The sequence below is a fragment of the Empidonax traillii genome, unplaced genomic scaffold (genome assembly GCF_003031625.1).
Source record: "Empidonax traillii isolate 1590-97213 ecotype Southwest subspecies unplaced genomic scaffold, ASM303162v1 scaffold34:size3740991, whole genome shotgun sequence".
NCBI classification, from domain to species: Eukaryota; Metazoa; Chordata; class Aves; order Passeriformes; family Tyrannidae; genus Empidonax; species Empidonax traillii.
In genome coordinates this window covers 1164279-1181659 of record NW_020955227.1, presented here as the reverse complement: position 1 = coordinate 1181659, position 17381 = coordinate 1164279, and the positions used below count along the sequence as shown (strand labels likewise).

General features: G+C 42.8%; 1 protein-coding gene across 24 annotated transcripts in view; it reads right to left on the bottom strand.

Annotated features, from left to right (window-relative positions):
- FNBP1 (formin binding protein 1) overlaps positions 1–17381 on the bottom strand; it is a 91531-nt gene that overhangs the window by 36359 nt on the left and 37791 nt on the right. For all 24 annotated transcript variants that reach the window (XM_027911684.1, XM_027911680.1, XM_027911681.1 and 21 more), the window contains 3 exons: positions 17018–17165; positions 5144–5206; positions 4215–4319 (listed from right to left, as the gene is read on the bottom strand). In XM_027911684.1, the coding sequence (XP_027767485.1) occupies positions 4215–4319; positions 5144–5206; positions 17018–17165 (316 nt within the window). The remainder of the gene's footprint in view (positions 1–4214; positions 4320–5143; positions 5207–17017; positions 17166–17381) is intronic.

Here is a 17381-nt window from a genome sequence, read left to right as displayed (position 1 = left end):
TCAGAAATGCACAGGCCAGGCCCTCCTGCACCATCCTCAGGACTGAGCCTTGCACACCTCAGCTGTGCAGAGGTTGCACCTCACAGCAGGGAACAGGAAAAGCAAAGCCTCTGGGACTACTCACTGCACTAAGTATTTGCCACATTAATGACTGTAAATCTTGGCACCACATTTTTCTGGTGGTAAGTTCATGGTGGTAAATGCTGGTAAGTTCACTGTGCCAGTGGGTGCCTTGATGTGCACAGGAGAGGGAGGGGATATTAAATCCCACTGTCACAGAGCAGATGACTTAGCACCTCCTGAAAAATGAGGCCAATTAAGTAGTTAAGGTCTGCAGAAGGCAGGTACCCACAGCCTTGGGTTATGATGCAGTTCACTGCTGACAGACTTGACTGAGTAAACCTCAGTGACACACGTGGCCACAGCAGAGCCCTGAGCTGGAGATGTCCCTCAGCTTGGTCTGTGGTGTCAGCGATTCACGTTGCACCCTTCCCACATTTGGCCTCAGTCACTTCCTCTTTAAAATCAGATTCTGCAAAGCCTACCTTTAAAAAAAAAAATTAACCTTTAAAGAAGCCAGCTGATTTTTAAATTTTGTTTTATTACAACAAGTCTGCAAAGGCACCACTGGGTACCATGTTACCCCATAAAGATGTCAGCTTTTTAGTGACTGTATCTCCGAAGAGGAGGCAGAAACAATAGAGCTCTGCCTTATATGTACAGTGGCTCTGTGCTGGCAACAGAGACTGCTTCCCCAAATGGTCAAAAAATTGAAGCAGCTCCACTGTGGTTTTCAAAAGAGAACTGCTCTAAAGCACACATCCCACTGCTCTCCAAATGAAATAAAGCTTTCAGTGATACCTACGAGGCTTCCCGGAATCAACATCAGCACGTCGCGCCATTTATTTAGAAGGATATTTAGAAGGATATTTTCCCAGGCAGTGAGCTTTGCTACACTGAACTGACAAAACCTTGGCGTTAAACTGCACTTCGTGAGCACACAAACATCTCCTTGGCTGCTGGTGATTTAGAGGCTCAGGGCAAACAGGGAAAGGAGATCTTATGCCCTACTCCACACTTAGAGACCATGCCCATTGCAGAGACTGAACACAGCTTCTGCTTCATGTTCCTGCCACCAAAAATAGGAGCTGAGAGGAAACAAAGCCAAACACTCTTCTCTCTCTGAGATCAGCTACCAGGTTGCTGTCTGGCAAGATGATGGAGCCCATCCTGGCCACAGAAGGGATGTTATCTCTGCATATCAAGCCTGGGCTGATCCCACAGAAGGAGCACAGACCCAGGTACATCATCAGTCTGCACATCCAGACCTGCCTCAAAGCACCCACTTGAGGCCCTTTGCCAAACAGTCCTGGAGAAATAAGGGGGAAAGTAACTCTTCATTTGTTTCTCTGCCACTATTCTGGTTACTTAACGCCAGCAAACTGTATAATACAAGAGTTGTCCCTTAGGCAAGGGATAAGTGCTGGTGGCTGGCAGCCCCGGCACAGGATTTCCTGCTGCAGTTATCAAAGGCTGCAGTGACTGAAAGATGAAGAGATGTGAGCATTTCAGAACCTCACACAGCTTAGCATTAGGCAGCTGCAGCTGTATTCTCTTCTAGTTGCATGTGCCATTGTGATCACTGCAGAGTTTCAATTCCATTAATGCCATCCACTCTATAATGCATGATGCAAAAAATAGCTCGTGTGTCTGCTCATATTTGCAGGTAGAAGGTGAAGCAGCCAAGGTGTCAATCTCAAGAGGAAGAAACGAGGGCAAACGACCCCGCTGCTTGAGGGGCACCTTGTTCTGCCAAAGCAAAGAGCTCTGGCTCTGACACAGCCAAACTCCTGCTCCCCTGGCCAGATGGATTCCTGGGAGCTTTTGGGAGTAGGAGTGCAGCAGCCAAGCCATAAGGGGCAAGAGAAATGAGAACTGCTGCAATAGGAGGAGGAGGGGAATCATCCTCTTGCTTCATTTGGAGCTGAGCAGCTCCTGCATCCCCCTGGAGAAGCCGGTGAGAGCAGCAGTGGTTGAACAATATCCCATTCTGCACTGGGAGTTATGCAAGAGCCGTCCCAGTCACACGGGCAGAGGGGAGCAAAGAAAGGGCATTATTCACAGCCTGACATGGATGAACCCAGTTTAACACATGCACTTGGAAAACACTGTTCTCTCTGTTCAGTAATATTATTTCACATTCCACTCATTTTGATAACCTTTTCCTTCTCCATCTACTCTGTTGACTGCCTGAAAAGTGGAGTAATGCCTTCTCCTGAGAGCTGCCAACACGCATAACTAAGAGATTTTTCTCCTTTCAAGATACCACTGAGCCTCATTTTGCAATAAATAATTTACAAATTCATATATTAAAAAGCCAGAGAAATTTAGAAGGGAAGCCTCTCTGTTTCACTTGAGAAGGAGGAAGCAGCAGGGTAGGGGCTGCTTCCCAGAATTTGCCTAACACTCTCAGATTGATATATGACCTTTCACTCTGATCAGAAAAGGCCAGCCTTGGAAAGGGATGCAGAAGTAAGGAGTGTCAGCCCTCTATTTCAAAAAGTAAGTCATGTCTTTGTACCCCTTTGACATGGCCTCAGCTTTGGAAAAAAATCTAGGCCAAGCCCTAATTTTATCTGTGAAAGAAGTATCATAAAATCACTTTATACAGATAAAGCAGAGATGATCCCCCTCTGTTAGAAAAACCCACATGTGGTGCTACATCCTTAACAATCTTTACATGCATTCATCTGTCAAGTGCCCTAGCAAATCCAGAAGGCAACAAAGGATCAAATCTACATGGTGAATTTACAAATAAGAGCCAAGCAAATTACAAGACCACAGAGGTATTTTGTCCTTTGATGTGCAATAGCACTTGGGGGAAATTTCCTGAGCTTGTTTTTCATTTACTGTCCTCATTTCTAATAGCATCCTTGATGCTATTTGCCACGCAATCTCCTGATGCTCAGCATACTGGAAAGATAGTGAGATCCCACAGATGTAAAGGAAAACGTCTATTTGATATCTTCACAGGGTTGAAACAACTCAGAATAGAACGGAGCAGACCTCTGAAGGAGCAAAACCTACATTTTACAAGGACCACCTTGGACTAGAAAAAGATTTCTTGCCTATAATTCACTTTCCTTTCCTGTCCCTGCAACAAGATGTTTGGTATATTTTAAGCTTCAGCTTTTTCTTTCTCTGTTCTCTTTGGTTATGGTTTTTTTTTGTTGTTGTTGTTGTTGTGATTGTGGGTTTTTTAAACTTTTTCAAACGTTCTGGCTATTTTTTGCCTACCTGACTCAAACTCAGGGAAGACAGAACTGTCCTTACACATTGTAATATGGTGTTTCTGATCTCCATTAATGCATCTTCTCAGCAGATGTGTAACTCCCAAAAGAGAAGCAATTTAAAGACACTTCCTTCCATCCCCATTGCTTCCTTAAGTTATAGGTACTGGACCTGGACCAGCAAAATTTACACTTTAAGCATCCTCTAAACTTTTTAAACTTTTAGCATCCTTCCACACATCCAATTTTGAATCAAATTAAAGTGAAAATATTTCCAGACAGACATGCTGGAGCAGAAGTGGATGTTTAAAATTAAGCTCAGTTCAAAAGCTTCACTGCATGGGGATCAATGTAAAAAAGCCACAAATGACTCTGCAACCAGACAGCAACTGGGAAATGAAAATAAAAGCCTTGTGCCATCTGTGACAAGAATGGATTCCAGAACTCTGCATCACAGGGAGAGCTGTCCTGCTCTAAACTCAGGACCATGAAAACAATTCTGGGAATACTTCATCACATCCAATGACCTCAGAACATCTTCAAAGTGCTGCTCAAAGGTCAGTAAGTTAAGTCCTACCTGGATCACAGAGGGAACAAAAATGTGTGGAAACTGCAAGCAGCCCTCAGGGAGCCCTCACAAGCCTGACTGTCACAGAATCGAGGGTGTTACTTAAAACTGAGTTTGCATAAACTCCTTTAGAGCCATGTGTTAAACTCAGATATCACCTACTGAAGAAAACTGACTGTATCTGTTTAGAATTTTTATGCAAATAAAGGTTTCTGCAGAGATCCCCCTGTTTTTAATTAACGTACAGGCGACTCAAGTAAGGTATTAAGCTTCAGAGGGTTTATCCTCCCACTGGGATTGAGGAACTAAACCTATCACATCCGTGTTTACAAACAGCCTCTCCACCCTCAGCTTACCTTTTCAACATCTGCTTTTGTCACGTTGATGTCAGCATCCATTTTCTCAAAATACTGCTGTGCTCGATCAGCTTCTTTGCAGTCACGTTCAAACCGCCTTTTACTCTGAAAAGCAAAAACAAGGGCCTTCATTGTGGGAAGGAAACAAGACACCAAAATCTACCTAAAATCAATACCCATCCCTAAACCAATCCGCTGTAACAATTGTCTGATTTTGGGACTCGCTTGTTTACACTGGAATACATTTCCATATTAAAGAACTCCAAAAAATGAAATTACCAGAGACACGTTTTTTGTTCCATTATTCAGGGTGCTTGATGCCACCAACATCATTCATATTTCAATATTTTTCCCTATTACCATCTCTTCCGCTCTCGTAGAAGAAATCATTCTTCCAAAACTTAACTCCTTTGTTTTTATAATGTACAAGGGAGTCACTAACATTCATAAATGTGCAAGTAGTACTTTTGGTTACTGATGCCTCCTTTCTTTATCCTCTCCTGTATTTACAGCCTCACTTTTCATTCATCACATGAACGACGAGTCCAATGTATTTGCTTTTGAGAAGCAGCACCTCACTCAAGAGATGGTCCTGTTCAATTTATTCACACATTATTAAGCTGTTCAGCTTTCAGTGGAATATCTAAACAGGACCCTTAGGGACTCTGCAGTTCCAGCAATGCTTAGCACACTTTTCAAGTCATATCAAATGAAATGCTACTCATGATAGACACAGATCCCACAGAAAGCCAAATGTACTATTAAAACAGACTTTTTCATGTGTGTTTAAGTCAGCAGAGTTTTAAAACTCCCACTTATGCATCTTTTATCCCTACACCCTTCTCTATCCGAATATGATATCTGGAACCATTTCCATGAAAACAATAGAAAAATGTTTTAATGTCACATTTGAGGAAGTTGCCACTTACTGCTTCAAGTTGTTTCCAGCAAGTTTCAATGTGTTGTTGTGCCTTTCTGCCATCGTGGAAGTGCTGTTTAGAAAAGGAGAAAAAAAGAAGACGTTTTTGAACAACAAAAGAACAAACCGTCAAGTACGCTCAAGAAAAAAAATCCCACCCCAACCAGAAATCATTCTGACAGCTGTGTTCTGCAAGGCTGCTGAATTCAGCAGGTGTATGATGACTATCTAATGTCTCAGCAGGCTGCAGATGGATATTTGCATCAATTATAGTGGTTAGTTCGACTAAGGCTAATTAATCCCTTTAGCAATTCTACCTTGTATTGTTCACTGTATCTCATAATTATTGGTTTCCCGTATCATGAGATCTGAAGCACTTTTATCTGAAGAGTGTCTCTTTGGTGACAGACTGAACACTAGCTCTAAATTAAAATTTCTCTCTACATGGAATTCACCAAGAAGCCCTTGATTGGCACATTCTAACAACTGATGTTTGCCCTGATTTTCATTCAGACTCAACAAAAAACCCTCTTCTTCATAGTTACTGACTGTGTGTGCAAGGCCAGCTGCTCATTCCTCTTGAGAGGTATTAGTTCTGTGAGTCCCCCTAGAACCCTCCTCTCCATCACACTGAGGGCGAGGGCATGTTCACACACTGAGGTGTGACAGAAGTTCTAAATACTTGATATCAGCCAAATGACAAGGAACTTCTCTCCTGGAACGCCTTTCAGAACAAGACTCTTAACTGCAGTTGGTTTAAATAACAGTTCTTGGACCTTACACAATGATTTTCATCAAAGAATCGAATGTGTGTCAGATATCACCCCCTCTACAGAATCCCAGGACGGTTTGGGTTGGAACAGACCTCAAAGACCACCTTGTTCCAACCCCCTGCCATGGGCAGTGACACCTTCCACTAGCCCAGGTTGCTCCAAGCCCCGTCCAGCCTGGCCTTGGACACTTCCAGGGATGGGGCAGCCACAGCTTCTCTGGGCAACCTGTTCTTCCATATGCCTGGCTTTTCCTCAGGACAAGAAATTCACTCAAGATTGTTGTGTAAGTCAAAGATACAGCTTTAGACAGGAATGTTAATGCAGCCCCCAACCCACTGCTGGGACAGGTTACTCCCCTCCCTCACAAACCTGAACTTCCACTACAGCAACTGATATTTTCCTGTGTCAGGGACAGGTCTCTGGAGCAAGTGTGTGATGGACACTTGGGAGCTGCTCTTCTTGGCTCCATCAGACACGACAGTAAAAAGCCCCAAAACTACAATTCTCTATCATGCCATGTCCAATAAACTTGTATTACCCTAAAAATCACATCAACCACCTCCAACTTGTTTGTGAGAACAGAAGAACACCTTGGTGACCCTCTAGATACTGGTACCTGTAGTCCAAACAGTGGCTGCTAAGGAGGGATGCTCACCTAAGGTTGAACACAGGGGCATTCTTTAGCTTGATGTGTCTGGATACACGAACATTCTCACAGCAAACAAGAGAGGCAGCATCAGAAATGCTTTTAATCCTGACATGTGCCATGGAAGGGAGCACAGCCATGGCCACAGAGAGACCTCCTGCCTCCAACCTCGGTGGTCCTGGTGCAGTTCAGATCCCTGCCAGGCCTCTCCAAACACTCCCCCACCACAACATGACACAAAAAAACCCCGGACACCGCTGTAAAAGTGCTGGGGCAGAGGGGAAAGGCTCTGAGTTGATTTCGGTTCCTTTTGTAGATCCCCATTTCCTTTCAACTCTGCATGTGACAGATGCTGCATCTTTCCTGCCAGGGGCTTTGAAACTCTCCTTGTTTCAGGCTTGCTTTTGTAATTAGAGTTTAGGAAAACAGTCCCAAGGAGCAACAAAAACAGTCCCAAGGAACAGCTGTAAATTTAACACTACATTTTTCAACGTTTTGCTAATGAGCATGGAATTCATGAAAGTCTTAACAGTAAAGTTGTTAAGTAAAGTGAAGCTGGAAGTAAAATGACTCTGCTGTCTTCTTGCTGCCTCTCCTGCTTCCACCAACCTCTGCCTGAGTGCTCCCTGCTTTGCTGGCTCTGACTCTGACAGTGCAGGAAGGGACCTGATTTGAGAACAGCTGGTCTGTGTGAAACCCAATACTGTCAATGACCCATAAACCTCAGGAAAACAACATGCCAGGTTCACTTAACAGAAAACAATTGTAGAGAGGAGCCGAAGGATGAACTTGGAAACAAAAGCCTATCAGATAACAGGACTGCCCTGAGCTTGTATCTTTAAACCTTTGCAGTTAAATAATGTAATTTTAACAAGACATCTCTGTGATTTCCAAATGTGGCTTCTCTGTAAAATAAAATCTACAAGCTGCTGGAAGTACAGGTAGCATGACTGCATCTCATTCAGATTTTACTACGTTTTCCTTTTTTTTTCTTTCTTTTTAAGAAGCTCTTTTGCACAAATGGAGCACTGAAAAATAACCTGGGCATTACTGAGGATTATTAAATAATGAAACTGAGGACCTGATGCTGAGGGACAGTCTGATAAATACAGGTGCTTCACATTTTGGAGATTGCAGTGCAATAGTACCTTTTCTAGTTCAATCATTTTTAAATATACTCACAACCCCCAATTCTTGTTGTGTTATCCCATACACACCCTTGCTATGAGAGATAAAGCACTTCTGCTTTCGCAAATAATTTTTTTTTTTTAATGATTCCTGCTTTCCAAAAACTCAATTTTTTTATATACAGCAACTAAAAGAATCTATATTTCTTCACTGCCCCTATTTTGTGAGTAAGAAACTGAGGCAGCATGGTTAAGTGATCTGCTCAAAGTCATACAGGAAGCCTCCAGTTTCCTCAAACCCTGCACTATCTTCAACTTCCGCAAACTCATTTCCTTTACAATCCTCCTAAACAGCAAATGTCCTTTACCTTCACCTCCCCACCCCCAAACCCAGCAGAAATATCTTCGAGGTAACTACTCCTTCCTCAGGTTTCAAGCTGCAAGTTCTAATTGAAATTTTTTTTAAACAATAATTGGTTATTTTACAAGAGGTCATTTAGCAAATGAAAAGTGATGAATGTTAAAGCAAATCATATGGAAAATTATCATGGTAACACATTTCAACAGCACACAATGATGAAATTAGAGTAGTTGATGCAATACAGAATATTGGATTTTTTTTTCTCCAAAACCAAACACCCAAGCTACAGCTCCCTAATTAGGCTTTCTATTAAAATAAAAATCAGATTATGAGCAAGACACAGAATTAATGAATCACACTTCAAGTGTGCCAGTGACATTTGCAGCAGCAGGATGCTGGTGGTTCACACACCATGATTTCCTCCAGATTTTTCACCCATATCCACAGCGTTGGAAGCACATGTCAAAAACACAGTAAAGTGAAAGGTTTGGCTTTACTGGTGTTCGTTACCCAACCTCCTCAAGCCACCTTTTAATCTCTACTTTGCAGACTTAGGCAAGCAAGTACCGTGCCAACTTTCAGATTTCCCCAAAAAATATTTTACCCAAATCTCAGAAGTACTAAACGGTTTAAAACACAGCAGCAGTGCCCAGAGCCAATCCATACCTGGCCACAGCTGTCCTTTTTCCCTTTGTTCAAGCCCAGCCCAGTCAGGATGTCACAGGGTGCTCTGAACAACCCACCATGGCCATGTTTTGATTGGGCATCTCCATCTATTCCAGCTCACAGGATAAGACCCAATAATGAATGCAGTTTTTAGGGGATCTCATGAGAGATCACCAAATCACAGAATCAGTTTGGAAAAGGCCTCCAAGATCATCGAGTCCAACCTTTGACTGATTTCCACCTTGTCAGCTACATCACTTACTGCCATGGCCAGCAGTTCTTTAAACACCTCCAGGGATGGTGACTCCATCACCTCCTTGGGCAGCCTATTCCAATGTTTGAGAACACTTTCAGTGAAGAAATTCCCCCTGAAATTTTGCATTTCTGCTATTAAGACTTGAGGTATTTTTGTCAGAGTATAAAGTCGCTTATGTGAACACCGTGGATTAACTTAACTTTTTTAAAAGCATTTGCTACATATGAAAAACTCCAAGCTCAGGGAATACTCAGCTGTAATAAAGCAAGAAGAGTTCCAGGAAGAGCAGGAAATGCACATTAAAACACACAGCATGCATGAGGTTTTTTTTCCTTTGTAAATCCACAGGGATCGCTGTGCTCTCCTCATTAGGATGCTGCCTGTGCCTGTAACAGCTGGGGACCAATCCTGGACGCTGCACAATCAAAGACAAACCTCTCATTGACTTTTGTTGGGCTCAGATTTCCCCCGTGTTGATCAAAACCCTGGGAGCAGCGAGCGAGGGACCGACAATGCAGCGCCTGTTCCTGCCAACACCACGACAATCAGGAGCAGCAGGATATTTTTTGCACAACTTCCTTGGTATGCACGAGGGTTTACGCAGCCCCAAAGCTCAAGCAGACAACAAAAGCTGGTTAAAAGATGCATCTTATCTCCTTTCTAACCTTTCTGAGTGGAGCAGGAGAAAAGATACATTTCAAAGCATCTTATGAGGGAGGACACAGTCCAATAATTTTGCTGAGGAATTCTTGGGGTAGTTTTGAATGAAAGAAGTGCCTGAAACGTAGATTACGAGCACACCAACAGGCTGTTAAGGCTGTGCCTAAACTGATGGTGTGAAACATTTTAAGAAAGGTTGGAACAAGACAGCCTTGTGTTCTTAAATAGACAGGAGTTACTTACACAGTTAAACTTCAGATTTCTACATCTACAGTCTATATTATAAATAATCAGAAAAAATAATCTTAATAAGCCAATTTATATGCATGGTGTATAGTTCCTTTGAGAAAACACTACTCAAGAATTTTCAAAATATATATATATATATGACAAGGCTGCTTGATTCTGTCTTCTGTTTACACAGTAGATAACATGATCCACTGCAAAACCATTTACCTTTGACTTCTGTAACCAACACTCCCAGCTCATACTGATAGTCAATATAAATACAGTACTTCATCCTCCAATTCAAATTCTTATCTCTGTTTTTGTTGCAAATGATTCCCAAAATAATGACGAGCGATTAAAGTGCACCAGAGACGGAAATAAGAGAACATTGCTTTTTCCTCCATTTTCGCAGCAACATTTGCAAAAAGCCTTGTCAAATGTGGTTTTTTTTGGTTCCCTGGCTGCAAAGACAGGAAACTGTCTCCTCAGAAGAAATTTTTGTTTCCAAGAATAGCAACGTGTTCTTGTGGTCTTATCACTCTGAGTTGTAGTAAGAGTGGTGTGAAAGTTGACATGAAATTCATGACTGTTTTACACAGATTCACATGCTACTTCTTAATATCAGGGCATAACCCTGTTCTCCTTTGCACCCTTCCATAGGAACATTCTTTTTAACATGTACCCACCAACTCAGTCAAGCCTGGAACAGGTTATACAAATATCTGTTCAAGGTTGGTGTAAATTTGACTGAAGTGTCTCCACCTAAAGTGGTGCATCCCAAATGAATCCCAGGTAGGAACCACTAAGACCAACGTTTCTCAGGCTTCAGACAACGATCAGCTGCACAAGACAACCAGAAGTAGCTGCTCCTGCTTATCAGGAGTGATGATCAACAGAATCTGATCGTGAGAATAATGGATGGGGCTTGGAGCAACCTGTGGGAGGTGTCCCTGCCCATGACAAGGGGGCTGGAATGAGATGATCTTTAAGGTCCCTTCCGACCCAAACCATTCTGTGACTCTGTGGTGATCAAACCTAGAGGACACTGTGGCAGCAGTACTTTGGTAACTTGTCATTTCATGCTCCATATGACTGATTAACTCCTTATGTTGGGAACTGGAACTCAGAACTTCTTGTTAGGCACAGAAGCACAAACTGTGCCCTCTCTGAGCAGAGCAGCATTGCACTCCTGCAGCTTCCAGGACAGCTTCACGGGAGCAAAGCTCCAGGGATCCCTGGGAGCACTCTGCTACACTGGCCAGCTCTTTCAGAGGTCCTGCTGAACCACCTGCCTTCACAGCAGCAGGGCCAGAAGGTCCTGGATTCAGTGAGCACACAGATGCTACAGGTTGTTTGGAGATCATTAACCCCCAGGGATGGATTGGAGTGGGGTACATCTCGTCCTTAAAAGCCCAGCTGTGCCAAAGTGCTCCACAAGAGCAAACCTTGGGCCTTTCAAAGGGAGGTCCAACATTACTATTAAAAACTGGTATGATGTTTGTGTTTTTAAATCCTTCAATGAGAATAAAGGAACATGATACTCTAGGTCCCACCTCTCCTCATTCCCAGTCTCGTCACAGAGCTTCTCTTCCACTGACCCACAATTTAGAGATGTCATTTCAACATGTCCCTCCACAGAAATGATCTGTGGCAGCCCTGTACACTAAAACTGGAAGGTGTACAAGTTAATGCCAAGAGGCAAAGAAACACTTCTAACTTCTTTAAATAGCTGCAGCCTTTCAGCTATTTCCTTATCACCTCCATGTGCACCATACACCTACACTCGAGTATCAAGACCTGCATCAGATACATGAAATATTGAATGTCAACTAAAATGTCAACTATGAACTTGCCCACACGGATCTCGTGCCTCAGGCCTTGGGTGAACACCCTTCTCCACAGTTAACATGTGCACTGATCATGTGGCTTTATTGTTGCTCTTTCATTTCAGGCCAATCTCTGAGGCTGCACAGGCAGAGCACAAAGGGAAATAAAGCACATCCATGGCCACGCTCAACCTCCCTCACCCTCAGGCATCTCTCAGTCATGCACTGAGCAGGAAATGGAATCTCATCTTGTCCCTCTAACAGGCTCTGGATCCACAGTGCAATATTCAGGCTAATTCACAGAAAATGGAACTATATTTGTTAGTAAACATGTTTTATTTCCCAATCCGAATCCTCCATGTGGTAAACAGAAGCCAATTTATTTATTTGAACTATCACTTCAGAGTTCAACGTACCCATTCAAAATTGGGAAGAGCATGATATTAAGTTCAGTGGTCTCAACTTTAACCTCACTAAATCCAAAGTTCACATTATACCTTTTGGCTGGATGGCATGTTAGTATTAGTTTCCCACACAAAAACGTTTTGGAAGCTTTTATAATAAGCAGTTGTTTTTTTTCCATCACAGACCAATCCTTCACAGCACAATTACATGATACATACCAATATTTAACACAATTTTGTGACATTTGTGCCATGGTTTGATGGAAAACAAAACCCCTCCATAATAATATACATAATTTATTATGATCTTTCCTAAACAATTCACTGCATCCTTTAATTTTTTTTTTTCTAGCTACTACCTAGCACTCTGCTGGCACAATTAAACTTAATGGAATACAGCTGAAACATCTTGCAAGAAAAAGGATGAATATGTAGAGTAAGAGTGTTGTGCAGTGTATTTATTGGGCACAAGAGAGTCTCACATAAATATCCTTGTATTTAGATTAAAACTAAGATTTTTAACTCCCTTCACTGGGCAGCGAGCTGGAAGCAGGTTGGTCTCAGAAAAGGAATTGGGTAAAGCTCGGCTTAAATCACATCCACCTGAAATCTGAAGTTTGGCAAACCACTTCCTTTTGCTGCCTCTCTTTTCCCATCCCCACTTGGCCCTTAGTTTGTCATTTCTGGGGGGCAGCAGTGTCTCCTTGCCCCTCTGCAGCGCAAAGCACAGCTGTGCTCCCAACACAGGCAGACCTCGAGGCACAGACCAAACTCAACACAGAAAAAAAATCCATTGTGCCCTTGGTGGGGCCATGTGCTGCCATCCTGCAGGGGTGCACCAGGCAGGGAGAAATCCCGTGGAAAACCACAGCACTGTGTGCACAACAGGGCACTATTCAGGGTGAATGAACGTGACAGAATTCCTCCAATTATTTACTTTTCATCAACACCTGAGAGCCCTCAAGAAACAGAAAGTTCTCTGACATGCAGCCCCCCCCCATCTGAACGGACACAGAAAGAACCAGACCCGTTTTGCCCCCCACGGTACCCATAAGGATGCATTCATTCCCTGCTTCCCTTCTATCCCCACACAAAATGGAATGTATTGACATCAGGTAAATTCTCTCCCAACCACAGAATCCCGGTGCTGCACCAGCTCAGTCTGCAGCAAAGCTCTCGGCTTCCATCTGACTTTCATGCTTGATTGTACGGAGCCAGCCCAGCCCCAAGGGGAGGTGGAGGTAGAGGTGAGAGCAGCAGCAGTAATAAGAGGGATAGTTCATGACTCCCAAATACATTTTTAGCAAAGCTGACATGAGCAATGGCTACACAGAGCAGCAGCTGCCAGGAGGCCATGAGTCAGACCTAGTTTGTGACCACAGATCTAAAGTCAGAATTGCCCGAGGAAATAATTCTTGAATTTCTATCCAAACTGCAGCATTGAGGGGTTTCCTCAACAATAGCTGAGAGAATATATAAACCAAGTTATCTCCTGTGAAGCGTTAAGGGAAAAAAAATAAAAGCCAACAAACAAATTCTCAATCCTTGTGCCACATGTTTGCTCAGAAGTGCTCTAAGGTGTCACCCAAAAAGAGGGTAGACAAACTCCCAGTGTTTAGATTTTTTTTTTTTTTAATAGAACAAGGTATGCTGAGTACACCTTGGCAGGCCCAGCAATGTGGAGAAGCAGGTTGCCTCACCTAAAGAATCAATATGCTGCTAATCTCTGTCTCATATGGAGAATAACTGGTGTGCCTGTGAGCAAACATCACACACAGCAACAGACCCAACTGGTGGGAGAAGAACTGAGTACATTTCCAACCTGGAAATGCTTGGGAAATAGAGTCCAAACGCTCCTCTTTTCTCTTATCACAGAGGAACAAGATTAAGATCCAGTCCTGTGATACTGCAGAGGCTCCAGCTCAAATTTGACACCTTCCAGAACTACCCCAAAAATAAGGTTTTGGTGGAATTGGGATAGTATGAAGAATGACTGCAGAAGTATGTTCTTTCCCTGAACCACTCTGATTCCCACCTCATTTGTGTGGCTTGGTGATGAAGGTCTTCCAGCAGCAAAGGAGTATTCAGTCAGAATTCATCTGCCCTCAGCAACCTCAAAAGGAAGATGGATGGGGCATAATCTCCACACAACATAGAACTGACATTTGAGCTTTTAAGCAGCAGGGCCCTGGCTGAGTGTGAAAATAACTCACGTGAGAGCATGGACACAGTGAGATCAAGAGAACACAAGAAGCTGAAGTGAGGAACTGCACTACAAAGAGTTTCACTTCACTAGGCAGCTGGGAAGAACTGAAACAGCATAAGAAGTTCTCCCTCTCACATTCTCACACACACACAGGGTGTGTGCCTGCCTTCAGTGACTGTGAGGGCAAAACAACTCACCTGGTACAGTGACAAAACCAGTGAGAGCTATCCTATGGAAGGGGAATGCATAATATGATGAAGTGCAGGCAGGCACCAGCCCCCACATGTTTGAAGATCACCATCCACCCTCATCTCCCATGACTCCATCAAATGATGTGTATCAAAGGGGTTTCCTTTGGAAACAGAAACTTTAAAGTCAGCTATATTTACAGATATTAGGAAAAAATTCTTCCCTATGAGGGTGGGAGGGCCCTGGCACAGGTTGGGCAGAGAAGCTGTGGCTGCCCCATCCCTGGAAGTGTCCAAGGCCAGGTTGGACGGGGCTTGGAGCAACCTGGGCTAGTGGAAGGTGTCCAGGCCCATGGCAGGGGGTTGGAACAAGATGATTTTTAAGGTTCCTTCCAACCCAAACCAATCCGTGATTTGCCTGACCACTTTCTGCTGAACTTGAGTTCGTATTTCACACATTTACAGTTTTGACATCTCTTTCATTTCCCTCTTCCAGGTGGGAAATTAAAACAAAAAGAGCAAGGGATGCTTATCTATCTCAGTCATACGGAAATCACTGGAAATTTGTACCATTTTACAGGTATTTGGACACTTGAATGACTTCATTCAAATTATACAAGACTCAGTGGACAAGAATGTGGGTCTCCCAATTCCTGCATATGGTCCTAGCCCCAGGAGTGGGCTGATCCAAACGACTCCAGGAACCTGTAGCACAACAGCTGACGGCAGAACAAGCAGCGAGCACGAGAACTCTGCCAGCAAAAATTTCTGGAAATACCAAGTCATTCATCAATTGATATCATAAAAGGTTCTGCCAAAGCAGCCGCCCTCTGTGATATTTACACAGCAACCACCTTCCCCTCCTGCAGATCCCAGCGTGATTGATGCTTTTACAGAATAAAGTGAGAGACCGTGTATGAAAAATGCCCGAGGGCGGGAGCAGTTTCCTTTTCAACACCATTTGCTCATAAATGATAATCTACAGGAATCAGACAAGGATTCCTAATTCAAACAGCTTCTATTCATGTTGCAAGAATAAAAACAGCCACGACTGACAACTGTTTTCTGTTAAAGGCCAGTAATTATCAGCAACAGCAGGTAAATACACCATCAGTTGGGTTTTGCTGTTCCCCATGCTGTTATCACTCGACCGATATTAAAATAATTTTCTTGTCATTCACCCATTACTTCTATTAGCCACACTTACAACTAAAGTTTACAAACAAATAAAAAAAAAAGCAATAATTACTGCTCAAATTCTTCACAAGAAATATTGCAAGTCCTCTTTCGTTATGCTTGAGATGTCTAATAGATATTCCAAACAATTTATGTGCCCACATAATTGAAGAATTAGGTAAAAACATTAGAACTGACAGGAAAATGCTTCACTAGAATTTTTTTTTTTTTTGCTCTGCTTATTGTACAGATTCATGATGAATACAAAGTCAGAGGGGCTGAGAAAACATTCTCATCACAGCTAGATGTGAAACATCCTTCCTTGCTGCTGCCAAAATATTACACCCCTGAAAGATTACACATCATCCTGCAAATTAAAGGTATGTCTATATATTCTCTTCCTCTGTTGACAGACTTATCATCCTAATACTATACTTAGGCAAAGATGGTGATTTCCAGGGCTCTGGTCCTGCACGACACTTCAACACATGCTTAATGTTTAGTGGGACTATTTATAAAAGCCCAAGTTCTGCAGGAGTATTTTTGCACTTTCCAGAATAGACCAAGAGTTTGGAAATGAAATATAATGCCCTGATACTCCCTTTGCACTCTGCTTAGTCACTGTATACCTGTGCTATGGGTACCTGTAACAAAAATGCTTAGATTCACTATTTTATGTCCACACATCCAGGGGATAAAAGAGTTCAAGGCAAGGAAGGAAATCACATCCCAACTATCTGCCTTTCAGAGCTGGCGATGTGCAAATTAATCAGCTTTGAACATTCACTGTAGCAGGCAAATAGGTTCCTAAAGTACTACTTAAAATAGAGAAATAGCATAAAGCTGCTAATTCTACCAGTCTTGAAGGACTACAGGTTGAAAAGCAGATTCCCCACCCTCACCAAACAAGACAGATCCCATATTTCTCATTAGAATAATTTTTTACAAAGCCTTGTTGACCAGAACTGCCTGAGAAGCAGGAAAAGATGAACCAAAATCCAAATAATTCTTTCAATCACCCTCAGTAAGATGGTTCCTACTATATTATTTCAGGCTTTACACAGTGCTACTGGACTCTTCCCTGAGCAAGCTTTTGGCTAACTGAGCCTTAAGCACAGATGGGCCTCTGACCTTATTTAGCAGGGATTCTCCTCAAGGCATTGCTGTCTGATTTTATAACACTCGATTCAAATGGTTCAGTGACTTGGCCAGGGCACATAACCCACTTCTTCAGTGCTTGGTTCACCAGCAGAGCTCATGTTTATTATCTACAAACAAATTTTACTTAACACTGAACTCCACTACCACTAATTATCCGTCTCAAATAGCAATTAGATGTGAATAACAGATAAAAAAGGATCAATTACCGATTTCCTCTCTTGTTTCAGCTCCTGCACATAGCGTGTTAACTCCCCAGTGATAAGAGAGGTCATGTTCTCTGAGATGACCTCGTGCTGTCCAGCATAGTCATTCATTTCATTTAAAGTGGCTAGGAAGGCTCTAGTTGACGTGTACCTGCAAAGGACAAAAATGCATTTTACCACTTGAGTCCCTTTCTTTTCATCCAGACACACTGCAAAGGGAGGTGGGATCCCCCTTAAGCACTTAGTGTGGCTACGTGAGACTGAGTATGAATTAGCACAGATTCCCTGGAAGGAATTTCTCCAAAGGAAGCCTATCCCACACACTGACAGTTGTCTGATAAATCTATCTCGATTTAGACAGTTTGAC